The following is a 19310-nucleotide window of genomic DNA, read 5'->3' as shown; positions in this document are numbered from 1 at the left end:
CTTTACTTAAGAGTTTGCTCTTCCTTATTCATTCATTCCCCAATTTTTGTGGCACACATGCCGGATACCAGGAATGAAGCACCTCGGTGTTGTGTTGTTGTAAAGTGCCGTCGAGTCGATTCTGACCCATAGTGACCCTGTAAGGGTTTCCGAGGAGCAGCTGGTGAGCTCGAACCGCCAACCTTACAGTTCAAACGACTTTGAAGTCTGATGCATTAACCCACAGTGCCACACCAGGACTCGAAGCACGTGGGTAGGTGCACGTATTTTGCAGGAACTGACTGAAAGTTCCATTTGGACAAGTCAGGAAGGCAGATGGATGGAGAGATGTGTGCCCAGGGGAGTGATCCAGGCGGGGGCTCTATATATAAGCATGGTCAGCACAGATAGTTTTGAAACCTGGACAGTTTGAAATTGGGAAGAGGAAAAGGAGATGGCATTGAAGGTATGGCTGAGAGGGCAAACCAGGGGGTCTTGAAAAGCAAGAGAAGGCAGTTTCGAGGAGGGTGTGGTTAGCAGTGCCAAATGCCACTCAGCACCCAGGAGAACAGGAGCAACAGGTTTCATTGGCACCTGGCACCTCAGAGCACCTTTCTTTACATGGAAGGGGGCTCTCCTGGAAAGCCACTCATCTGAAGATGTTTCATGGGCACAACTGCCACTGCTTCCTCAGAGTTCAAGTTCATCTAACCAACAGTCTCAGAACCAGAAAGTTTCTCCTAGGAGCCCAAATTCACCCTTTCATTTGTTTAAAAAACCAACTACATGCCTGGCCCTATATAGGCACTAAAATTCAAAAAGCAAACTAGTTGCTGTTGACCCCATGTGTGCAGAGTAGAACTGTACTCCATAGAGTTTTTAAGGCTGTGACCTTTAGGAAGTAGTTCGCCAGGTCTTTCTTCCAAGGTGCCTCTAGCATAAATGAACAAATGTAGTCTTAGGCTTCCAGGAGCCAAGTGCAGAGATTCAGAGAGAACCCCTATGTTCACTATATTGTGTTACAGGTAGTCATGCACAGCGAATTACAGATGAGAGGATTATGGGAAGGAATTATGGGACACTCCAGGATGCAGTCCTGGTATGGTGGTGTAGGATAAGCAATGGACTGCTAACCACAAGGTTGGTGGTTCAAACCCACTAGCCGCTCCTTGGAAACCCTATCCAGGGTCACTATGAGTTGGAACTGACTCAACAGCATGTAACATCACCACAAGAGGATGAGTAATTACCCCAGGTTGAAGAGATTAGGGAGGCCAAGGGGCTGCCTGAACTGCCCCCTCTAAGAATAAACAGAAATTAGCCAGGGGAAAGGAGGGATCAGGAATTCCAGGCACAGAGGATGAAGGCATAGTAATAGCCAAGTGTAAGTGGGACTGAAGCATTTGGAGTTGGCTGAGCAAACAGGAGTGGTGGGGACTCTGGAGGTGCTCAGAGGCTGGGGGAAGGCTTGGTTCCTGGTGGATAGACTTGTGGGGTGCCATGGAGGAGGCAGAGCAAAGAGTGACATACCTGAATTGGGGTCTGAGTTTGCTTCGACAACGGGCTTGGGGAATAAGAGTCCAGGCAGCTGGTAGGAGAGGGTCTCAGGGTGGCCTTTGGGAATCAAGGGGACTTGAATTCTCCTTCTGCCTCAGCCACTAGTTGTGGGAGCTTGGGCAAATCACTTGGAGTTGTTGAGCCTCGGTTTCTCCTCTCTAAAACAAGGCCAAGGCTGCCCTTCCAGGGGTCTTGCTTGAGTGACTGTCCCCACAGTCCCCACATGGAGTCACTGTCAGGTGCCCCGCATAGGGTCTGACTCAGCTCCCACTCAATCCATGGTAGTTACTGCTGATGTAGTGGTTGTGAGGCATGGAGAGGAGGCGACTGATTTGATAGCGAATTAGGAGGTAGAGTTGGCAGGTTTGGGCCACTGGCTGGACGTGGCCTTCAGGTACTGAATAGCCCAGCGTGGGAGATAGCGGGTAGAAAGTGAAGAGTAACCAGCCAGCTACCTTCATCTCAAGCAGCCCTCAGTTCTTCTAGGTTACCTTCCCAGAACCACACTACAGGTGTATGTGTTTAGGGACTCATGCTCCAGGTAAAACAAATTCCCGTTCCTGTCCTGAGGCTGGGTAAGCAGCTCAGCATTTTAACAACTTCCTTCTGATGGAATGCATGGCGAGCTAGAGGGACCAGCCTTCCCTGAGGCAACAGACAGGAGGTCTGAGTTTTAGCCTTGCTTCTAGCACTAATTATTGATAAGACCTGAGATCCACTATCTGTTTCCAGGACTCAGTGTGGTTACATGAATGGTGCCCGGTCCCTCTCCAGCTGTGACATTTCCAAATTTAGCGGTCAAAACCAATGTCCTGAAGGGGAGCTGATCCTTGGAGGCACTGGGCTCCCCATACTCCAGAGAAAGTTAGATTTCTAATCCATTTGCATGACTCTGCCAATCATCCCTGCTTCACTGGGTCCAGTTTACCCTTCCGCTGGGGAGGGCTCTGTAAGCAGTGTGAACCCTTTCACCCCACCCTAAACTGCCCCACCACGATGGACCCCTAACACCTCTCCCTTGTCTCTTTCATCTCTAGTCCCCCACCGGCGGAGCAGGAATAAGCTTTCCTGAATAAGTTAGATGGATGGTTCCTGCTAGCCTGGTGGACTGCCCCCTCCTGCCTCCCCACCAACTCCCTTTGCCAAAGAAGGTGCTTCTCTGTGTGTGGGAGGCTGGGGGGCAAGAGAATTGGGGTGGGGGTTGGAGGTACCCTGCACAGCAAGCAGGAATGGTGCCCCCTGGGAAGAAACCAGCTGGAGAGGCCTCCAACTCCAACAAAAAGTGCAAGCGTTATTTCAATGAGCACTGGAAAGAGGAGTTTACCTGGCTGGACTTTGACTATGAGCGGAAGCTGATGTTTTGCCTCGAGTGTCGTCAGGCCTTGGTGCGGAACAAGCATGGCAAAGCTGAGAACGCCTTCACTGTGGGCACCGACAACTTCCAGCGCCATGCCCTGCTGCGCCACGTGACCTCAGGAGCCCACCAACAGGCTCTGGCTGTTAACCAGGGCCAGCCCGCTTTCGAGGGCCAGGCTGAGGGAGGAGGGGCCTACCCAGGCCTGGCTCCCACACCCACCTCTAGGGGCATCAAGGTGGAGGCAGATCCCTCCAAAGTGGCTGTCTTGACCACCGTGTACTGCATGGCCAAGGAGGACGTGCCTGATGACCGTTGCTCTGCCCTGCTCGAGCTACAGAGGTTCAACCTGTGCCAGGCACTGCTGGGCACCGAGCACAGCGATTACTACAGCCCTAGGAGGGTCAGGGATATGCAGGTGGGTGGCAACCAGAGGCATGGGAAGGGTTTGGGGAGGGCACAGCCCTGCAGCTGCCCACCACAGACCAAGGATCTTCCAAGGGTCTACTAGGAAGCCAGCAGCTGGGGAGACAGCAGTGATGGGGCCACTATCCTGAGGGACACAGGGCACACCCCTCGCTGCCTAGGCCATAGGCTGCAAACTGGTGGCACAGGGGCATAATGTGTTTTACTGGTTCACAGATGTGTTCTATTGATTCTCTTGTTTTTTTTAAAAAAAATTTTAATTAGTTTCCAGCTTGAAAAATCAGGAGCTATGTATAAAAATCTGGATTTTCAGTGACTTCTACTGAAAAGCTATAAAGGGCCCTGGTGGCACAACAGTAAAGCACTCACTTTGACAGTTGGATCTCACTAGGGGCTCTGTGGGAGAAAGACACAGAGATTTGCTCCTGTAAAGATGATACTCAACTCGATGGTATCCAACAGCAACAACTGAAAATAGAGACCACCATGCTCTCATGGCAGGAGTGGTGGCGTTGGAAAACAGGCCATGGGTTTGCCAGGGCCTTCAGCATTCCCTGTGTTTTATCCCTGGCCCACATCATGCTCAGCAGCATCCACATGGCCCCTGGACGCATGCAAGTTGCAGCTTCTGTGCTAGCTATCAGCTGTGTGAGTCCTAGAGGCTGGGGGGTGGCCGGAACTCATCCTACAGAGAGATGATAAGGAGAGTACACAGCTGGGACCCACATAGTCAAGAGTTGGGAATGAGTATGATACACAGAACTGGATCATCGAGGACGAATCCCAAGACTTAAGGCAGACTCTGGGGGGGATGTTCTAGAAAAACACAATGAGAAACCAGCCTTCCAGGAGCCCTTTATGGTTCCCAAAGTACATTTACATTTCTAAGCTCAGGTGAACCTCACAACAAGCCTGTGAGGAGACAGGGGCAGGTATTAGCATGATTTTGGAGTTCAGGAAGCTGAGACTCAGGTGATGATGTGACACAAAGCCAGTGAGTAGCAAAGCCAGGATCGTCCCCTAAGTCTGCCTGTGCTCTTTCCACCTCACTGTATTGCCTGCCTTCCTCTCAGGACAAACCTAACTCTGTCCTCTTTCCTTTTTTCTCCCTGGCTGTCCCAGGTGGCCATTGCTAGTGTTCTTCACACTGAAGACTGTCAGCGCCTGAAGGCATCCCCATATGTCGGGCTGGTGCTGGACGAAATCAGGGACTGGCCTGAGTCTCCGAGTTTGGCCCTGTTTGCTACTTCTGTGTCCCCCTGTGATGGCCAGCCTGCCACCACCTTTCTGGGCAGTGTGGAGCTGCAGGAGGCTGAGGCCACTGCTGGCCAGCTTCTGGACATCCTGCAAGCCTTTGGTGTGCCCACACCCAACCTAGCCTGGCTGAGCTCTAGCCTCCCCAGTGATCGCCTGGGGAGCGTGGGCCTGCAGCTCCAGGCAGCCTGCCCGCTGCTCACGGAGCTGCACTGCCTACCAGGGCGGACAGACCCCAAGCCCCCTGCCTACCTGGGTGAATACGAAAGCGTCCTAGATGCCCTATTCCGCCTGTACAGTGGCCCTAGTTCCCACATGGTCCCTGAGCTCCGGGCGGCACTGGACCTTGCAGCTATTGACTTGGCAGGGCCGCGGCCAGTGTCCTGGGCCTCCGTATTGCCTGTCGTGGATGCAGTGGCTGAGGCCTGGCCTCGCCTGGTACCCACACTGGAGGCTGCAGCCTCATCCTCACCCACTGCTGGGGCATTGGCCCTTGCCTTGCGCCAGTTCACCTTCGTGGCCTTCACCCACATGCTGCTGGACACTCTGCCTTCCGTGCAGAAGCTTGCTCTTGTCTTGCAGCCAGAGGAGCCGGATTTGGCTTTGCTGCAGCCCCTGGTAATGGCAGCCACGGCTTCCCTCCAAGCACAGCGCAGCTCAGGTGGGACTCGTCTCCAGGGCTTCCTTCAGGAACTGGTAGCCTCTGGCCTCCACGGGGACGACAGTCGCTGCATCTACCGTGGAGTGGAGCTGGTCGGCTACTCCGACACCGCTGTCCAGAGCTTCGAGCGGCTGCGGGGAGCTTTCCTCGACTCCATGAGGACAGGACTGCGGGACTCTTATCCCGGACCCTCCCTGGACGCTGTGGCCGCCTTCGCTGCCATTTTTGACCCTCGCCGCTACCCTGAGACGCAGGAAGAGCTGAGAACGCATGGCGAGGGGGCGCTGCGCGTGCTGCTGAGTGCCTTTGCGCCAGCCGTTGTGCAGCAGCGCGCACTGGGCGACTTTGCGCTCTTCAAGCGCGTAGTGTGCAGTCTGGGCCTGCTAGGGCCGCGTGCGCTGTGCGCTAAGTTGGCATGCGCGCACTCCGAGCTACACGAGCTCTTCCCTGACTTCGCCGCCCTTGCCGCCCTAGCCTTGGCATTGCCCGTGGGTGCCGGTCTCCTGGACAAGATTACCCGCAGTCGGGAGCTCCGGTGGTGGGGGCCAGCCGGGGGCGGGGAAGGCCGCAGTGGCCATGTGGTGAAGATCGCCGTGGACGGGCCCCCACTGCACGAGTTTGACTTTGCGCTGGCGGTGGAGTTCCTAGAGAGTGGGTGGGGGGAGGGACTCACGCAGCTCACGTGAGGGGGTCCCCTTTTCTCAACCCAGCCAGTCTGGGGCCCTGGCCTTTCATCTGAGGCCTGACCATGGTGCTGCCCCAAAGCTGACCTACGAACTGTGGCCTTCCCGATATTTGAGGTTTCCCATCTCTCTTCCACGGACTTCCTCTGCTCCATGCTGATTTCTCACCCCGTCTCGTGGACTGAGGAGGAACCTGGCAAGTGGGCAGAGATGCTGGGGTCTGGGGCCCCCTAAATGGCTCCTGTTCTTTTCCAAAGTTTCCCCTTCTGGGCTAGGTCCAAATTTTGGTTCTAAGAGTTTGGGCTTAGCTGGAAGGAGCAAGACTGGGTCTTGGGAAGTGAGAGGGGAGAAGAGAATGAGCGAGCGGCTCTTTGGCTGTTATTTAGCCCCACTGTTGGCAGTATCTCTCCTCTCCAGAGGAGAACTGGGATCTTTGCCATTCTTGACATACACACAGAATCTAATGGCTCAAGGGCACACCTGTGGAGTGGTGCCCTCCCTCCTTCCACCTCAGTAGGCTACCTGAGGCCTTTTCTGTACATGGCCATGTAGAGACATAAATATATAAATGTGAAATAAATCTAGCTTATCTTTCATAGTGTTAACACCCCAAAATCTAAAAGGACTGCTCTTGGTTTTGAAACCACAGGGTTTAAGAAAGTCCCGAATTACCTGAATTTATTTCTAATATTTTTTTCCCCTCAAAGTCTAGTTGCTCTCCAAGTTCCTAGCGTTCCCCTGCCCTTGCCTTTAAGACCAAAGACTCCAAAACTACAGAACTCTACCTGCTGTCCCTGAGGACTGGTCTCAGGGTCTCACCTAGGACCTTTGAAGGGGTTTGGCCTCCTGGGGGAAGCAGTTGGGGCCTCCCCAGAGCTGGGGACACACCTTTTCAGACTCCCACAATCTTCCTGCTCACTCCTGTCAGCCCTGGCTGTGAATGGTATGGGGATCAGGAGACGGGATACAGAGTGAGAGAGGAGGGTACTAGCCTGTCCCCAAGCATCCTGGGTTTGGTTTTAATTTACAATAAAGTGGAAACCCAGTGCATCTTGCAGTCTTCATAGTGGTGTGTGTTTGTCGGAGCCCTGCTCTGGCTCCTGTCCTTTCCTGTGGCAGACTCCCCTTGGGGGTCCATTTTAGCCATTCTGCTGCCTCTATAGGTACGGAAGGGTCTTTCTCTTGGACTGAGAGCCTCGTCCTGTGGACTCTCCCTGCTTCCCCAGCTATGGGGAGAAGGGGCCCCTGACTTGGCTGGGCTACTTTGTGAAGAGGGATACAGAAGTTTCTGCCCTGGATTCACACCCACAAAGCTCACCAGCCTCTGGTTCTGGATGCGCGGAGGTAGAAGGGAGTCCCGTTGTTCCCCACTTCAGACCTTGCCCTTCTTCCTCCTGCAGCAGGCTCGGCTTCCAGTGCCCCCAGCCCCCTGCTGGCCTCCCTGCCCCTGCCCGCCCGGTCTCTGCAACCCCCGCTGGACTTCAAGCACTTGCTCGCCTTCCACTTCAATGGCACCACCCCGCTCAGTCTCTTCCCCAACTTCAGTACGGTACGGGCTCAGCTGGTGGGTGTGGGGACACCCAAACAAATCAAGGGGTGGGCAGGACAAGTGGGCTCAGAGGGGTCTCAGCAGCTGGGTCTCTCCAGGAGCTCATTCTTCAGCAAGTGACTAGGTGTGCCCCAAACAGGGACCCCTGGACCAGCCAACTCTTCCCTAGGCTAGAGAATAAACATGGTGTCACCTCCCCTACCACCACAACTGCGGGCCCTGTGGGACCTGTAGACTCTTAGTTTCAACTGAGTTTTTGTGTTGGGACAACCACAACATCTGTATGCGTGCGTGCGTACATGCGTGCAAGTCCGGTGTGCCTTCTAGTTGTTATTTGTGTCTGAATAGGTCTTTGTTACTTGTGGTGTGCATCATTTATGTGATGGTGCTGTGTGTTTGTAAAGGGTCCTTGTGAGTTTCCTGTCTGTGTGTGGTGTCTGTGTTTGGTATCTCTCTGACCTCTGAGTGTGTTTTGCGTAGTTTGGGAGGACTGGGCTTTTCTGTGGTGCTGTACCACCAGTTGTATGGCAGGAGTTTGTGTCTTTATGTGTATCTGACTTGTAACTGTGCTGTGTGTCTGGATACCAGTCTATGCATTTCCATGTGGGTGTGTGTGTAGATGACAAATGTAGTAAATACAAATTTTACTCCACTACAAGCGAGGTCAGGAGTCCTGGTGCAGAACTGTAGGATAAGCACTGGACTACTAACCTAAAGGTCTGCGGTTCAAACCCACCAGCTGCTCCCTGGAACCCCTACAAAGGGTCACTATGAGTTGCAACCAATTTGACAGCACGTAACAAAAGGTGTGAGGAATATCCTCCCAGCCTACCCCCTCTTTAAATCTCAAAAAATTGAATTTAATCATTAATGAGCCTTATAATATTCTGACACTGTCCATAAATTCTGCCTCAGTCACCCTTAGGAGTCCCTCCCTCCTTATCCTTCACCCGATTAAGTCCTGAGGAGTCTCACCTGGCCCAGGATCAGGATATTTGGGAAGGGATATCTGATCTTTGTCCCCACTGTCACCTGCTGACACCTACTGTTCCAGGAGATGGTCCCTCAGGAGACACCTGTTGTCCTAACATGCTGGATGCCCTGCAGGCAGGCCATTGCCTCTGTGATTCTGCCCCTGCCCTATCCCCTGGGGCGATGAGGATTGACACCTCTTCCTGTGTCCAGGGCTGTTTCCAAAACCAAGCTCTTCTCAAAGCCTCTAATCTCTTCCCTTGGGAAGGTTTGGCAAGTTGATAAGCCTAGACAGCTTCTGCTTTTGACCTAACAACCAAGGCTCCTGAGAAAGGGAGGCTTGGTTTGATAGAATTGTTTTTGAAATTACAGTAAGAAAACCAAAAAAAGCCCTACAGAATGTTCCAAAGGAATGATCCTGCTACTCAGGGAACCCTTGGTCTCCACTTGTTGCTGCCTACCCCTTCCATCCCTCCTCTGGCCACAGCTCTCACTCTGGCCGCTTGGTTTCCCTGACCATGGCAGAGTTGGTAAGCTAGGACTTACCTTCTCTGGGTCCACAGGTTCCAGCACAAAGGATGCAGTATGGGAAAGGGGGCTCAACAAAAAAGGGATTCTTTGTCTTTCCCCCAATGTTATTCTTATGAATGAGAGAGAAAAAAAGAGAAACTAGATGGGCAGCAAGAGACATTCAGGTGACCACCAGCATGCTAGATCATGGAGGTCACCCTGGCCATCCACTTGCCTCCATGCAGAGCCCAGTCTGACAGATAATAGAATTCAGACAGCCAAAGAAGAGACTGTGTCTTTTTCTGTGTCTGAACACAGGAGAGGAAAGTTCTTCCTAGAGTCTGACCACAGTCCCTCCTCAGTAGTCTTTAGTTTGAGGCATTTTGTACTGCCCCTAATTTCCCAGAGCAGACTCGACTTATTTTGGCCTCCCACCCCTTTCACAGATGGACCCAGTCCAGAAAGCTGTCATCAGCCATACGTTTGGGGTCCCCTCCCCTCTGAAGAAGAAGCTCTTCATTTCCTGTAACATCTGTCACCTGAGGTTCAACTCAGCGGTGAGAGGTGGTGGGAAGGTGGCAGCAGGTTTGGGGAGGTGGTCGGGCAGGAAAAGTACTGGAGACTGGGCTTGCAGGGGCTTTCGGGGAGGAATGGCGGTGACAGAGGGTGGTCTGTATCTTCTACCCTGGCTGCTCAAGAGGCACTCCTGGTCCTTTAACCATTCCATTCCTCTCTCTTCTCAGGATTCCTCTATCCCATTCCTCAGCCCCCTGCTGCCCAGGTCTAGCTGGGCTTCTGTTTCCTTCTCTATGCCTTTCTCTGTGTTCTGGGTCCTTTTGGATCCTGCAGAAGAGGAGACTCTGGCTCCTGATCTGAGATCATCTGTCATTCCAAAGAGTCCGCAGAGCACCTGCAAATTTCAGAATGTATTTGTCCCATCATCTTAATTAGTTCTCAGGACACAACTGTGAGGTGGATGAGGAAGTATTATCGTGCCCATATTTCAGATAAGGCAAACTGAGCCTCAGCAAAGTTTAGTGACTTGCTTAAGACCACACAGCAGATTAGCATCAGAGCTGGGATCTGAGCCCAGGCCTGACTATCCCCAAGACTTGGGTACTTTCTACCATAGCCTGCCTGGGTAGTAGAGGACCTCATTCTGGCCTCTCAGGGAAGGCTACCTTTTGTCCAAGCAACTCTGGGGTTTGGGGAAGATGCTCTCAGCTGATCTGCTGTATCAACGCACGCAGGAAGGGACTGCAAGGGCCTGTTCTACATTAGAGGCAGGTGAGCTGGGAAGCAGCAATAGCATTGAAGAAGGTAGGCCATAACAGGCCAGAGTTTGGGGTTCCCTCCAGGCTGTCGGGTTACAGGCAGTATGAGAAAGATGGGTAGAGAAAGAGTGCCCTGGGGAGGTACTGTTCTTCATGACTGGGCCCTGGCACGATGCCTGACAAACAGCAAAGGCTCAATCACTATTTGTTGAAAAAGCAGACAGAGGGCTGAATGTTTTGTGTGGCATGCACCCCAGAGTATGAGGACTGTTTTCTTTCCTCCATTTGTGGAACTTACACTGACTGAGCACTTACTGAATGTACTAGGCACTTGTCACTCATGTTCCTACTTAATTCCCCCAGGTCTGTATGGTAAGTCGTGTCTTCACAAAGTTTATGGGTAGGGAAACAGGCTCAGAGAGGTGAACTGACTTGCCCAAAGATGCACAGCTACGAAGTGGAGAGTGAGGAGAACGTGAAGCCAGAGGCCGCTTGCCTTGGAACTCATAAGAGAAAGCGAGCGTTGTGTTGTGTCAGCCTCAGAGCCACACAGCATGTGACAACAATGGCAATGACAGGAACTCCCCCTGTGTGATCTGAGCCCCGCCTCCCTCTGACGTGGCCCTGGGTCAGAGCCAGCACATGGATGAGGCATGTGGGCTCCGTGACTGACGGGTGACACTGTGCCCTCCTCTCCCCAGAACCAGGCTGAAGCACATTATAAAGGCCACAAACACGCCAGAAAAGTCAAGGCTGTCGAGGCCACCAAGAACAAGCAGAAACCACAAACGCTGGCCCGGGATGAGGCAGTGGTGTCCCCAACTCTGTCTCCAGCCAGTGGAGCCCCCGGAGAGCAGCAGAGCACAGGTCAGTTCTGGACTTGTCTCCCCAAGCCCCTTCCCCGCCAACTCTGCTTTCTGAGCAGGGATTGAGATGTTTGCTTACTACTTTTGCTTGGGTTGAAGTATTTCACATACAGAGGAAAGGGTGACGTCACACAGCACAGGTGCACAGGTGAATGGGCTTTCCCAATCAGAACACACCCAGATTAAGGAACAGCCTGACACTAACTCCCGGACCTGGCCCTCCTTGGGCTCCCTTCCGGACACCACCCCCTCCCCTAGGGTAACCACAATCCTGACTTTTCTCAGCAAAGATTCACTTCATCTGGTCTGGGGGAATCCTTGGGAATGGCGGCTATTGTCCATCATTATGTAAAGATTCCTCCACACCGCTGCATCCTTTCTCATTGCCATGTAACATCCCATCACCTGAACATGACACTGCTTTTATCTGTTGCCCTGTCCATGGACATTTGGATAGTTTCCAGTTTGATGTGGTTAAGAATAGGGCTGCTCAGAACATTCTAGTATGTCTTTTGGGTAATTTCTGCTTAAATAACAAATGAGTAAATTACTGCAGCAAACCACCAGTTCAACTTTATGATTTCTGATGTGAAAACTGAGGTCCAAGCCTGCCCAGCACATTGGTAGGAGGTTGGGTGTGGATTTCCTCACCTGCACTCTGCTCTGCCTGCCACCCCCATGTCTGTGTACAAACTATGGCATCAGCCACCCACTTGGGGCCTGGCACCCTCACCCCATGCTCCCATCTCCCCAGCAGCTTCTGCAGCCCTGCCATCTGGTCTCCCACACCAGCCACCACTGATTCAAGACTCCACGCCCAAGGAACAGGCCCACGCAGACCTCCTGGATTCTGCCTCCTCTCCCTCTCCTGCCTCCTGCCCGCCTTCGTCCCCAGAGCCTGGGCGAGAGGCACCAGGACCTGAGTCAGCAGCTGTTGCAGCAGGAAGCAAAGTGAACGGGGAGGGCAGGACCCAGACAGGGCGCCTTTACTGCTCCACGTGTAAGGTGACGGTGAACTCTGCCTCTCAGCTTCAGGCTCACAATACAGGTGTGCCCCCAGAAGCAGGAACCTGGGGGAACTGAGGGGCACGGAGGTTCACCCTCACCAAGGGTGGGCAGGCTTGAGTTCCTGGGCACTTTGTTGTGCTCAGCAGTTCTTGGGTGAGTATTCCTAGATCTTCCCAGGGGAATTTGGAACAAAGCCTGGGGTTCTGAAGGGTACTTGAGAGAGGGTGGGAGGCCACTGCTCCATCTCCCCTTTGGCGGGAACCAGGGGGGAGGGAGGGAGACTAGAGCATCAGGGAAGCTGACCAGTTACACTGGAAGTCCTAGGGGAGGGAGGTGGACGTGAAACGGGAGAAGCTGGGAGACACTCACAGAGATGGAGAGAAATTTGACTGGACCTCAGGGAGCCAGGCATAAAAGGAAAGTCAAATGGAGCAGGCTTGGAGGGGTCTCTGTGGCCCTTGCTCCCCCTTTTAGGTTCTGACAAACTGTCTTCTTCCCTGCCCCCAGGAGCTAAACATCGGTGGATGTTGGAAGGCCAGCGAGGGGCTCCCCGCAGGGGCAGAGGCCGCCCGGTGCCCCGAGGAGGGGCTGGACATAAGGCCAAACGTGTGACTGGGAGCCAGGGGGGTCGACAGGGCTCCAGCCCCCATTTCCACTGTGCTCTCTGCCAGCTCCAGGTCAACTCAGAAACTCAGCTCAAGCAGGTGGGAGAGGCAGTGATGAGTGATTGGAAAGAGGCTGAGGGGGGTATGACCAGAACAAGGCAGGAGGCGGAGCCTGAGAAGATGGGGTGGGCAGAGACACTGAAGAACAAGGCCTGAGGCTAGTTGGGTGAGGGCTCCTCGAGGGCAAATGTCACCCCTTCTTTCCAGGCTTGAATCACAAGTTAGGGGGGTCAAACTCACTAGCCGCTCCATGGAAACCCTATACAGGGTCGCTATGAGTCGGAACTGACTCGATGGCACATAACTACCACCACCCCAGGGCAGTACCCATTGTCATGTGGTCAGCTGTGATTCATAGCAGCCCTTTATGTAGGGTTTTGGAGTCTGTCAATCTGTGGGAATACGCAGCCTCACCTTTCTCCTTCAGAAAGGCTCCTGGGTTAGAACTGCTGGCCTTGCTGTTAGCAAGCCCAGTACCTAATCCACTGCACCAGCAGAGGAAGGGTGAATGAATCATGAGTGACAGGGTAGTCTTGGAGTCCCTGGATTTCCTTGTCTTGTTCCTAATCTGTCTATGTCATCTGTCTGTCCATCAGCACATGAGCAGCAGGAGGCACAAAGACCGCCTGGCTGGGAAGCCCCTCAAACCCTCTAGCCAGCACAGCAAGCTGCAGAAGCAAGCAGCGCTGGCTGTGAGTGTCCTCAAGGTATCTGTCCCCAGGCAACACAGCTGGGAGCCAGGTTCAAAGGGAGAGGGTGGGTGGAACCTGGGGGTGGGAAAGGAAGCTACCTCTCTTCTTCCGCTGCTTGGGCAGGAAAGAGCTGGGACTGAGTTTCTGGCTGTCTTGTTATCTGCCCTGAGGTATTTCCGGGGAGGTGGACTGGGATATCAAACACAGGGGCAGCAAGGGGTGGGCAGGCATCTCCTGGAGGCCCTCTTCCCTCTGGGCAGGGAGACAGCTGGTGGAGAAAGCCTTTTGGAATGGATGTTTGGGGTGGGAAGGAGGATTTAGGTTTGGAACCCTAAAGGACAAGTTTTTCCTGTGGCAAAAATCCAATGATCATGCCCAGAGAGGATGGGATTTCTGGAGTCAGGGACTGTGTCTAATTCTCTCCCTCCCTCTTAGTCAAAACTGGCCTTGCAGAAGCAACTCACCAAGACTCTGGCAGCCCGCTTCCTGCCCAGCCCGCTCCCCACCACGGCTGCCATCTGTGCCCTGCCAGGGCCCCTGGCTCTACGGCCTACCCCAACAGCGGCCACTACCCTCTTCCCAGCTCCGATCCTGGGCCCGGCTCTATTTCGCACCCCTGCCGGAACCATCCGCCCTGCCACAGGACCCATTGTCTTTGCCCCCTATTAGCCCTCCTGGGGAGGTCAGGGCTGACTTCCCAGTGGCTGCTTGCCCAGTCTCCTCTTCATCCTTGGTTTTCTACATTCACAGCCTAGCAGTTTCTGCTGAACCAGGAAGAACTGGGCTAGTTTGAAGGACAGCAGCCCCTCACTTCCAGTCTGGGCTAGGGATTAAACCAGTACTCCCCTAGTCCAAAGACCACCCCCACCCTCCCAGGGCTAGCTAGTCCTGAGGTCCCTGCATTTCCCAACCCAATGACCAGGGAGAAATCACACAACTCTATGCAAAATCCCAGCCCTGTGGTGCTCATCCAAGTCCTAAACCCACGTGCCTCTCCTAGCCCCAGGACAGTTTCTGACCTCCACTCCCTACTGGCCCGATTCTCGGAGAATCACTGGAGATGTGGTTGGGGTCTCAGTCTGGAGTGAGTTAAAGGCTACCTGAACAAGGTGATCATGGGAACCTGGGGTGGTGGCAGGAGAGCTGTGGAAGAGAAAGGGAGATTTGGGAGCTAAGGTGGGAGAGCCAAGAGAGGCTACGGCTGAAAGCTTTTAGGGGCCTCATCAGGTTTCACTGAACGGGCTTAGGATAGGGATAGGTGAGGTGGATGTTCTGGCTGGACCCAGTTTTAATAGAGGAAGTGATCAATCCTACAAAAGCTCCCCCCTCCCAACTTTTCATTGATTCCCTCTGATTCCCAGCTTTTAAGGGTGTGGGTGCTTAGGTCTCTTATGGACTATGAACCCAGCCAGTACCAAATCCCCCCAGGGGTCCCTAATGAAGAGCTAACCTCCACAGCTTCCTACCCCAAGCTGATCCTAGCACTCAATTCAGCTTTCCCTCCTTCTCCCAACCAGCGAGCCCCAGTCCCTCCCGGTGAAGCTGAGTGTTGGCACCCAGTCTGATACACTCTCGAGACCCATTTGCAAGCCTGTGTCACACACCCCATCCCAGTACAATACGGGACTTTGTCCGCACCCACCTGCATCTTACCCTTTTTTTAAGACACTTCCAGTGGGAGAACAAAGCGGGAGGGAAGGGGAACCTTTTGATAACAAGCAGTTGTGGTTTTATTGTGTCCAATGCATCAATAAATGAACTTTAAGCCCAAACCTGTATGTGCCCTGATTCTACCTGAACCAACCCAAGGCCACCTGCCCCTGCTCACCAATCCTGTTAGGAGGTTGCTTATTGTAGTGTCTCACATTAGCAGTATGACGTAGGCACAGGAAGCTGTGGATTATAAACTCACAACCCTCACAAGCCTGGCAGGAGTCCAGTCAGCTTCCCAGGAACTGCTAATGGTTTGCCTTGTTCTGTTCAGGCATCTGAGGTAAGAAGGAAGGGCTAGAGAAGCACCTTGTCCAGCCTTCACCATGGCAGCAGGCATATAAATACCAGAAATTTATAAATACAAGTCCAGACAACAACCAGAAGAGGTAAAGGCCAGCCTAGAGGGGAGTGGGGTAGGTGTGAAGACCGGCTGATTGAGCACTGAGTGGCCACAGTGGCAATGAAGAGTGACTAGTGCACTCCTGCCCCCTGGTGGCTGGAGGGAGAGTAGTGTCCCAGCGTCCTTGGCTGGTAGGCATAGCACCTAGAGAGGGATAAGCAAGTACAGTCACAGATGGCCCAAAGCCCAGGGCATTCTAAAATCACAGAGCTGGAAAGGATCTAAGAGGTCATCTAGTCCACTCCCATCACCTTAAAGATGAAAAAGGGAAGCCTGGAAAGGGGAAAGCCTTGCTAGGTCACCAAGCCAGTTGGTGACTCCAACAAGTCATCATTCCACTCCACCTCAACCAATGAGGCCCATGTGCTTCCAGAGCAGGAAGAAGAGAAACTTCCAGGAGGTCAGCTTCTTCCATTTAAGGAAAAGGCAGCAGAAAAGTCAAGGTAACTGATGAAGAGACGCTCCCTAATGCCAGTATGAGCACATCGACACATACATATACAACACCTGGGCACTTCCCAGAGTCCAGGCTGGTGCCTTGACTGTGTGTGTTGTTGGCAGGAAGTCCAGAGGCTGGGGCTCCTGTGATAGGGACCAGGCCCTAGACTGGGCACTTCTGAATGGTTGCTATGCTTCTGTCTGGGGTAGGAGGACGGGCACTGCCATAGAGCTGCCCCAGGTCACAGAGGAGGACTAAATTAGGTTATTTGTGCTTCCCAGAGTTAGTAGGGAGCAAAGGTGGCTTGAGCAGCTCTGGCAGCTCAACTGCCTGGCCCAGTGCGGAGCTGCCCAGCAGACTTTGGGAAAGAGAACTTGCCCTTTCTCCCGCAACTCATATTCCAGAGCCCCAGACTCTGGAATAGGGTTGGGAAGGTGATGAAGGGACAGCAGCTCTTCAGCCATCCAAGGAGCCACTGCCCTTGTTCTTGCGGCTGAGGGGGAAGGCAGACTTGCTCTGGGGCTGGGTCATCTTGCTGGCCAGGTAGACAAAGGGCTCCAGGAGGGAACGGCGGTCGGCCACTGATACCTCCCACAGTTTCACCTTCTCTGACTTGGCCCAATGCTGAGCCACGTCAGGGTCGACACGCCGCTGCTCTTGCAGATCACACTTGTTGCCAAGGACCACAATGGTGACCTGGGAAAGAAGGGACAGTCAGGCCTGCACACACACCAAAGATCTCAAGAATAAGGGCGTGGACAGGTTATCACCTAGGACTTCTAGGAGAGGAAAGTCTCAAAGGCGGATGTCTCAATTCTACTGGGACTAGAACATGGACAGGCAGGAGGGAGATGATGATTTTTCTACCCTGTTCAAATTCTAGGCTCCTTCGACCCACCCTCCAGGAATTCCACTTCAAACCCCATTCCGAAGCCCATGCCTGTTCACTACTTGCAGTTGGTTACTTTCTAGTTAAACCTTTGGAAGCATTCTCAGAATGCCTGCACCTTTAATGAGGATTCTGTAGAACAGAGAAGGGCCTTCATAAATAAATGGAAACCTGAAACCATCATGAGCAAAGACTATTGGGGCTCCATGGGTTAAGTCAGGGACCTCCCCCCCTAACTGAAGCAAAGCCTCTTGGGTTAAGCTGACTCTCCATGTGGCCACCTCTATAGGTGAAGACAGTCCCCGGTGACCTCCACCTTTGCCCCATCTCTTAACCCACCTCCCAACAAATGAGTGTAAAGTGCAGTCACATCAGGCCTCCCAAAGCCCACATCAGTCCAGAGCCCATTGCCCCCACTTGGGCTCCCACCAAGAGCCTAAGCCACAAACCTCCTTCTTGTCCTTGGATTTATCAATCTCCTTCTTAAGCAGCTCTACACGCTGGAAGGACTCCCGGCTGTCTGTGCTGTAGACCAGGACGTAGCCATCAGTGCAGGAGAAGCAGTGGCGGGGAAGCTCAGCCCCATCTCGGAGTCCCCGGGTGTCATAGAAACGCACTTGCTCCCGCACACCCCGGTCTGTCTCAATGGAGCCCACGTAAATGTCCTCCTGTGTCTCAATCATCTCAGAACCTAGGGCAAAATGAGGCGGATGGGGATGGGATGGAAAACGTGAGTGACTTCAGTACATCTTTACAAGCTGACCAGATAGGAAGAGGAAGGCATGTGGGGGCTGAAGAGAGGTGACCAGAGGCAGAGGGTGGCGGGACTGGAAGAGCTTTGGACAAAGAAGGCTAACCTCAGGCCAATACCTCACTAAGCAAAAGTGTGCCTTAGGGGCATTTCCTTCTCATCTTGGATACTGGGTTTCCACACTTTGGATTTGAGGTGACGATGTTCTCATTTTTACTGTGGTAGGATTGGGGGTTGCAATGTAGGTTTTCCTTTTCAGGTTGTAAAACCCCATCACGAGTAGCATTCAACCTTTACATGTTTGAATCAAATACTGCTTTTTCTTCAACGTCTTCTACCCCCACCAACACTCACCAACTACATGGTTTCCATACAGAAGCTGCTCCAGGATTGAAGTCTTGCCCACAGATGCCTGGCCACAGACAACCACCTTGCAGCTCTTCCCCATTGTTAGCCTCTGACCTTGAGAAACAGAAGCACCTGGGGTAAGGTGAGGAAAGAGAGAAGGATCAAGGCAGAGGTCAGACTTTCCACAACTGAGAGCCCAAATTCGGAGCCAAATGCACAGCCTCAGGGATTCAGCATTATTTTCTACTTCAATCCTCTACTCCAGAGTGTTTCTCAGTCTTAGTTAGTCTCAGTATAGGGCCCAGCAAATCTATTTAGCGCAAGTGCTCAGTAAATGTGGCGTAAAGGGGAGGAGATCCATTGGTTTAGCCACTATTCAGTTAATTAAGGCCCTCCTCCCTCCTTTTAACCACAAGCCTGTGGGGAAATAGCAGGAATTCCATTTTTGTGGATCTGTCTTAATCCACCTGTTCCCTGGGGAGATTGAGTAAATCAATGAAGATCATTAGCTTTCTTGCATCATTAATTTGGACAGCAATTAATTTCCTCCAAAGCCCAGGCAAGTGCTATGATGAACAAATGAAGACGAGTGAAGGAATCTAAGGGGAAAAAAGCCTTCAGAAAGGAGTGAATTTTTGTTGCAATTGTTGTTGTTGTTAAGTGCCATTGAGTCGGTTCCGACCCATAGCAATGGGATCACATAAAAGACCCTGTACTGATAGGGTCTCCGGAAATCCCTTCTCAGAGGAGGCCTCTAAGACCACCAGAAGGCACCCCAAAGACTTCCGCAGAGAGCAGAAATTGAGATCAATATTAAAGGGACCCCACAGACAGAAACTTCTCTCGAGAAAAGATGCTGACAAAGGTCTCCCCCAACACAGAGACCCAAGATAGACTGTCAAAGGAGTCTCCGCCAGATTCCCCGACTAGGGAAGCCCCAGAGGGATTCAAAAGCTATCTGGAGACGGTGACCGTCCCTGGGACTGAATGAGCCTGGCCTCCAGCTCCGTACCTCCCCGGGCCCTTGCAGCACCCCAACCGGGTCCCTCGAAGCGCGCCGGGACCAGGCAAGAGCTGACACCACCGCCACTCAGACTCCCCCTCTTCCTCCCGGATCTGTGCAGGCTCAGGCTGGCCCCGCCCCCGTCGCGCGCCCGCCCCCTCTAGCTTCCGTCCGTCAAGAGAACTCCGGCGGCTGAGAGAGGGCGACAGTCGCACAGCGCCCCCAGAGGCCGGAGGGAGAAACGAGGGTCAGAACCTGACCTGGCTGTGCCCAAATCTTCTCTCAAAACTACAATAGCAATAACCCTTCGTTTGTGC

At 53.1% G+C, this 19310-nt stretch overlaps 2 protein-coding genes across 3 annotated transcripts; one reads left to right on the top strand and one right to left on the bottom strand.

Moving 5' to 3' along the window:
• Nucleotides 1-2765: 2765 nt before the first annotated feature.
• Nucleotides 2766-14119, top strand: LOC102814878. The gene is made up of 9 exons (XM_006833699.1): nucleotides 2766-3308; nucleotides 4439-5882; nucleotides 7315-7463; nucleotides 9392-9502; nucleotides 10921-11086; nucleotides 11843-12133; nucleotides 12601-12797; nucleotides 13355-13465; nucleotides 13886-14119. The coding sequence occupies exons 1-9, from the start codon at nucleotides 2766-2768 to the stop codon at nucleotides 14117-14119; spliced, it is 3246 nt and encodes a 1081-aa protein (XP_006833762.1).
• A 2148-nt stretch (nucleotides 14120-16267) lies between these two features.
• Nucleotides 16268-18100, bottom strand: NKIRAS2 (NFKB inhibitor interacting Ras-like 2). 2 transcript variants are annotated; one of them, XM_006832648.1, is made up of 3 exons: nucleotides 17997-18100; nucleotides 17341-17582; nucleotides 16268-16698 (listed from the first exon to the last, which is right to left on the bottom strand). In XM_006832648.1, exons 1-3 carry the CDS (start codon nucleotides 18088-18090, stop codon nucleotides 16459-16461), a joined length of 576 nt encoding a protein of 191 aa, XP_006832711.1. In that variant the 5' UTR covers nucleotides 18091-18100; the 3' UTR covers nucleotides 16268-16458. The 2 variants fall into 2 exon arrangements, with proteins under 2 accessions (XP_006832711.1, XP_006832712.1); XM_006832649.1 differs by having other exon boundaries at nucleotides 16459-16698; nucleotides 17509-17582; nucleotides 17997-18090.
• Between the last annotated feature and the right edge of the window lie 1210 nt (nucleotides 18101-19310).

The sequence above is a fragment of the Chrysochloris asiatica genome, unplaced genomic scaffold (genome assembly GCF_000296735.1).
Source record: "Chrysochloris asiatica unplaced genomic scaffold, ChrAsi1.0 scaffold00007, whole genome shotgun sequence".
Lineage (NCBI taxonomy): Eukaryota > Metazoa > Chordata > Mammalia > Afrosoricida > Chrysochloridae > Chrysochloris > Chrysochloris asiatica.
Note: the sequence above shows the minus strand (reverse complement) of the source record. Positions and strands in the feature narration are given on the sequence as shown.